This window comes from Vipera berus (genome assembly GCF_964194415.1).
Source record: "Vipera berus genome assembly, chromosome: 8".
In the NCBI taxonomy this organism is placed as follows: Eukaryota; Metazoa; Chordata; class Lepidosauria; order Squamata; family Viperidae; genus Vipera; species Vipera berus.
In genome coordinates this window covers 2,492,099-2,498,201 of record NC_138211.1, presented here as the reverse complement: position 1 = coordinate 2,498,201, position 6,103 = coordinate 2,492,099, and the positions used below count along the sequence as shown (strand labels likewise).

Below are 6,103 nucleotides of genomic sequence, written 5' to 3'. Positions count from 1 at the left end.
ATCAATCATCTATCTCCTACCTATCATCTCTTATCTATCTATCAATCAGCTATCACCTATTTATCCATTTATCTCTCTATCTCCTATCTACCTATCATCTATCTATCTATCTATCTATCTATCTATCTATCTATCTATCTATCTATCTATCTATCTATCTATCTATCTATCTATCTATCTCCTGCCTATCTCTATCTATCAATCACCTATCACCTATTTATCCATTTATCTATTATCTATCTATCTATCTATCTATCTATCTATCTATCTATCTATCTATCTATCGTCTATCTATCTATCTCTCTCCTATCATCTATTTTTCTTTCGCTATATCTGTCAATTACATTTAAGTACCGCCCATCTTGCTCTCAGAGGGACTGCACAGGTAAGTCGACTTACGGACATTTGTTTAATGACCATTCAAACGTCATTGAAAAGAGTGACTTACAACTAGTCCTCACACTTATGACCATTGCAGCATCCCCTACGCTCACCCAATCAAAATTTGGGCTCCTGGCAAAGGGCCGCCCTTGCTCACCTTGTGGGCAAGTGAGAAACTCCCCCACAGAGAAGAGGCTAAAAGGAGGAGGCAGAGCCCTTCAAGTGCACATTTGGGGGGGGCACATGCCAGAATCTAAGGGGGCGAGAAAACCAGCCCCCTTTTCACAGGATACGACTTATTTGGGAGTTTCAATTTTGATTAGATGTCCACTCAGTGAGGCAGGATGCGGCAAAGCTCCCCAAGGAGGTCAGGTCACACCTGGACCCGGGACTGCTGATTTTTGGTGTGGGGGGGACCCCTGCTTTTACCCCACCCAGACGGTGCTCCTGCACTGGCCCTATTGGGACCCCCGATGCTCCCTCGCCTTCCCTGTCCCAGGGGGAATTCCGGCTTTTCTCTTTTTTTGTCCGGAAAAACTGAACCGGGCGCCTTGAGTGGCCCTTGCCGGCTCTGCTGCGCGCATCTGCCAGGGAGGACGGCCAGATGCGCCCGCATCTGCATCCCGGCAGCTGGGAAGCCTGGCGGGCTCGACCGCGACCTGCTCCCATCCGGCTGCTTTTCCGCGCCGGTGCAGCCCACCCTCGGGAATGGGGGGCGGTGGCCGGGGTGCCCCCTCGGAGCGGCCCCTCCCCTCTGCCGTGACGTCAGCCGCCGGGCTCCAGCTCCCCGGCTCCTGGCCGCAGTCGGAGTCCGGGCACGGTGCGGGCGACCATGAGCTGCGGACGGCTGCGATCCCTGGCGCTGGGCTGCCTCCTGCTCGCCAGCTACTGCGGCAGAGGTGAGCGGGGGCGCCCCGGGCGGGACGGGAGGCTGGCACCCCCAGACCCCCGGCACGATGGAGCCCCCTGCCCCGGGGTTGCCACGAGCGAGGGCTGCCGGTGTCGCAGCGCGCGTTTTGCGCTCTCCGGCCCCGGCGCGGCTCCTTTACCCCGGCGCTGAGTGGGGGGCGGCTCCCGGAGCCCCTCCAGTTCCAGGCGAGCCCGGGAAGGTGCCTGCCTGGTCAGGAAGTGCCCAGCTCGGAAGGTGTCTGCGTGTGGGGGGGGGGTGCCCGGCTTGCCTGCCCGGGAAGGCTTTGGCTGGGCAGGGCGCGCGAGTCCCACCCGGTGCCGAGAAGCGGGGCGCCTTTCGCGCTCTCCGCCTGCACGGTTGGAGAACACGCCCACCTTTCTCCCTGCCTCCGCTTCTACTCTACTCCAGGGTGCAGCAGCTGCTACAACCGCTTTGCAACTACTAGTGGAGGAAAAGGGGGCGGGGTGCGCTGTGGTGGAAGAAAGGAAGGCATAAAGAACCGGAGTTGGGGAGCCGAGGGCGTGGAGGGGGGAGGTCAGGAGTGGGGGGGAGGTCAGGGCGCCTCCAAATCGCAGCCCCAGCAAGACCCCCCTTCCGTCCCCCTCTGCTCCCTGCCCCGCTTTGATTTATGACCCCGCGGCTGGGCGAATTGGCCATCCGTCCTTCGGGCACCGCCTGTTCTGGTGGCGGAAAGGCGGCGGGCGGGCGGGCGAGGGTGAAACGGGTCCGCTTCCTCGCCCCCTCCCCGGGTATTAGGAAGGGGATTCCCTAGGACGCCCCCCTGGCCTCGCCCCCCGCCCCGCTTCCCAGGCGCGGAGAGTGAAGGGGGCGGCAGGGGGCGGCAGGGGGCGGGCCCGTCTTTGCTGCAGTCTCGGTCGGGGGATTTTTGCAAAACCTGCTCTTCGGGACCCCTCCCACAAAATAGGATTGCTCTTGCGACGCCCGCGTTGGAACTGGCTGAGGATAATGAGCCTTGTAGTCCTGCCCGTTGAGCAGGGACCCAGCTGAGCCGGACGGGGCCCGGCCATTCATTGCCAGCGACTCGCTTCTAACCGCGTTGAGCCTCCCACCGACCCAGCCCTGGTTCTTTGGGAAGGGGGGGGGGAATGCAGCGTCCTTCCCGGGGCTTCGTGGGGCTCAGGCCCCCTCCCCACTTCTCGTTGCAAATGCGGCTGGCTCGGAAAGGGAGGAGCCCAGCCCGGCACCAGCTGCTCCGCAAAAAAAAGATCTGGCTGGTAGCTGGAGGGCGGGGAAGCCCCCCCCCCACCTCCCCAGCCTCTCGATTCTGCAACCTTTGTTCCACCTTGCCTGCAAAGAAGCTGAGCTAAACCCCCTTAACCTTCCCCCCCACCCGGAGAGCAGAACCCAGAAGACAAGCCCAGAGCTGGCTGGGCGGCTAAGAAGGAGGGATTGTGGCTGGTGCAAGCGAGCGTCCCCCAGCCGGGACAGGTGGCTCTGCTTCCTATCCTCCCCGGCCCCTCCCTGCCCACGGAGAGCAGGGCATTGAGGGAGGGGACTCTGGGCACATGCTGCCCACCCACTTGGCGTGCCTGAGCTTTCTTGCTAGGCTGAAACTCCAGGGAGGCAGATTTTTTGGCACTGGACGCTGGTGTCTTCTGTGGCTGGTGCGCTCTTCTCTTCCAGACTGAGAGAAGTGCCAGCTTCCTTGCTCCTCCATCCTTAATTCAAGATGGCAGAAATCTCAAAACCCCAAGGGCGTGGTGCCTGCCGCTCAAAACAAGGGATCTGTAGGGCTGTGAGATTTTAAATGAAGGAAGACACCTCATGCCTTGCATCTCCGCGCAGTCTCTTCCCCCAGCCAAGCCTTTGCAAGATTAGCCCGGCATCTCCTTTGCGTTTCCAACTGCTGGGTCATGCCCTGTTCAGGGAACATGTGGATTTTTTTTCCTTTTTTGTTTCCCCCCCCCCCTCTTATCCTGCTTATGTGTTCACAAATATTTGTGATCGGGAAGATGTTAAAAAGAAAACAAACAAGATATGGAAATGAAAAAAGGGCCGTGTTTTTGCTAGTTTGCTAATTTCTCAGGGAAGTATTTATAACCAGGGAATGGTGCCAAAAAAATTCCAGGGCTGCGTTCGGCCTGGGAACAAGCTGTACATTGAAATATGTAAAAGAAAGAAAGAAAGAAAGAAAGAAAGAAAGAAAGAAAGAAAGAAAGAAAGAAAGAAAGAAAGAAAGAAAGAAAGAAAGAAAGAAAGAAAGAAAGAAAGAAAGAAAGAAAGAGAAAGAAAGAAAGAAAGAGGGAGGGATGGCGTGTGCTTCCAATCGGGGACGGGAAAAGAGGGATTCTCGTCCTGCGGGCAGCTTTGCTTTGCAAATCTTGCGGTTCTTTCCTTTGACAAGCCTTGGAAGGTGGGAAAGGAACATGCCAGCTCCAGCATTATTCCTTTGTAAATGTTCTTAGAAAATAAAAATTGAGGGTGATGGTAGCCCTGTGCTTTGTCCGGTGCTTTGTCCGTTGCTCAGAAGGTAAAGACGAAGGAAAAAGGTGATGGAGAATGTATTCGGGATTGAATAGCCAACTTGCTTTCTGCATAAAACCACATTTTATGTCTGGCCACGCCCTTCCTAACACCCAGTTTGTGAGACTGTTCACTGCAAGACGACTGTGGACTTTTATTTATGCAACTTCGATAAGAGGGGCTTGCAATGCTCCAGTTAAAACTCAAATCAATAGCTAGGGCAGATGTCATCAAATGCATAAATGCAGTCAGCTCTTTGGTGTCCTGTCTCCAGGGACTGCATTCAAGATCAAAATCCACACCAACAAGATAAGATACTTTCTATCTTCTTGATACCTTCTGAGTAGCCTTCAAGGGCAGCCCCACGCCGAGCACATTGCAGTAGTCTGTTCATGGAGGTGAAACTGAGAGCAGTAACTGTCTCCGACCCATTGGCTCATACCCATTTCCAGGATCTTCTGTCATTGATCGTTAGGCCTTGTGGACACGTCTAATTCTAGCAAGGTGTTTCTCAACTTGGTGACTTTCAGACACGTGGATGTCAACTCCCAGAATTCCCCAGCCAGCATGGGGAATTCTGGGAGTTGAAGTCCACACCACCCTCGTCTTGTTGATGAGACTCCACCTCCTGGCCCGCCTTCTGTTCTCCTTTCAGGAAATCAATTATGGGACTGTACCGTGTATCTGAACAGGGTCTTAACCATCCGGGACACCAAAGTGCCCACGGGGAATTCTTTCCAGCTTGGAAAAATGGTTGGACATAGAGTGCCTTGGAGAAGGAACCTTTGGTCTTCCATCTTTCTTCGCCATCCGTCTCAAGTTCTTTCCTGGTTGGCCGTCGTAGGTTTGTCTGTGTCTTGGAGCGTCTGGCTGTCCCGATTCTTCAGTGTTGTTTTAGTGCAGTGTCCGAACACTGCAAGAATTAACCGAATGGTTGCCCAGAACCCGGGCAGAGAGGACCACTGTTATTAGCCACTCTTTAGAGAACTGGCTAGGGGCAGCTGAGGCCAGGTCTAAAGCACACGTTCAAAGATTACCCACCACCACAGCTTCACTGCTCACTTCTCACAACCTTGTCCATGTTCCTTCTCTTAATCACATCCGATAGGTATGGAAATAACCAGTTCTCAGACTGAGTCACCTCTCCGGTTGGTTGTTTCCCTTGAACGAGAGCCAGTGAAGATCACCAGACAACAATTTTGGATGTGATCCAGAAGGCTTGATCTAAAATTCCACGTCTGCTTTAGATTCCCCGCTTGTTGACGTTACCTTTGTGTGTGTGGAGGGGTGGGTGGGTGGAGTATTTAAAAGGATTTAAAAACTCCTCCCTTGCAGGAGAGTCATCTGAATGAAAGTTAGAGAAGGAAGATTTTCAAATGCAAATAGTCCTTGACTTAACAATCGGTCACTTGGCGACTTTTTGAAGTTAGGACCAATGTCATGGTTCCGACAGATGAAACTCTTCAAAGAACTTCGAGGCATTGTTTACCTTAAAGAATCTTTATTCGAGTAGCATAACATCGGCAGTACATAGACAAAGCCAAAATCTGAATTCCCGTCCCCTGAGCACATAGTGTCAATGCACAATTCCCTCCTCCAATTAACAGTCATAAATCACATTCTCCAATTAGTTTGAAATGCAGGCTTTCCCTCCAGTTCTCCAGCCTGCCAATTCTTACCATCTCTTATTTCAATAACCTTGGTTCTCACACTAGGTACAGTATTGTTATGTCTAACTAAACTCCCGTGCACATTCCTCCTCCCCCCCCAGTATCATCTAATTCTAACTCTAATTCTAAGAGGAAAACATAAGAAGGAAAATGGCTGCATCTCCATAAGTTGTCAAAGAAAGAACATCCGATGTTAGCAGCGTTGACAACATACCTGGAAAAAAGGGAGTCTCAGCCCAGTTCTGATTTTTCGCACCCCCATCATGGTCAGGGGGCTGCAGTTCTGGCTCTCAAGAACACAATCACAGGTACAGCCGTTTGCAGCATCCCGCAGTCACAAGATTACATTTTATGATAGTGTTGCTGAAAACCGGAATTTACTTCCATTGTGGGGCCAAACCAGGCCATGGCGAACAATGGGTTCTCTTAATGACCGCTGTGCTTGTTTAGCGACCATCGTGTTCGCCTAATAATTGCTGCAAAAAAAGATCATAACGTCAGGTCGGGATTCATGGCCATCCCATAAATAGGCTGCATGACGGTCGTAGGTCAAGGACTACCTATCATGCAATTCCTGTAGTAAAATAGTCATTGAGTGGACCAACTTCTGGAAACAAAAATAGCCACCGGGATCAGCTGGTACTTGGTAGAGCCCATG

General features: G+C 52.7%; 1 protein-coding gene across 1 annotated transcript in view; it reads left to right on the top strand.

Annotated features, from left to right (window-relative positions):
- The first annotated feature begins 1,180 nt into the window (after nt 1–1,180).
- The window catches only part of MCAM (melanoma cell adhesion molecule), a 28,530-nt gene continuing 23,607 nt past the window's right edge, over nt 1,181–6,103 (top strand). The window contains exon 1 of the mRNA XM_081333632.1: nt 1,181–1,280. Coding sequence (XP_081189758.1) covers nt 1,214–1,280 — 67 coding nt within the window. The 5' untranslated portion in view covers nt 1,181–1,213. The remainder of the gene's footprint in view (nt 1,281–6,103) is intronic.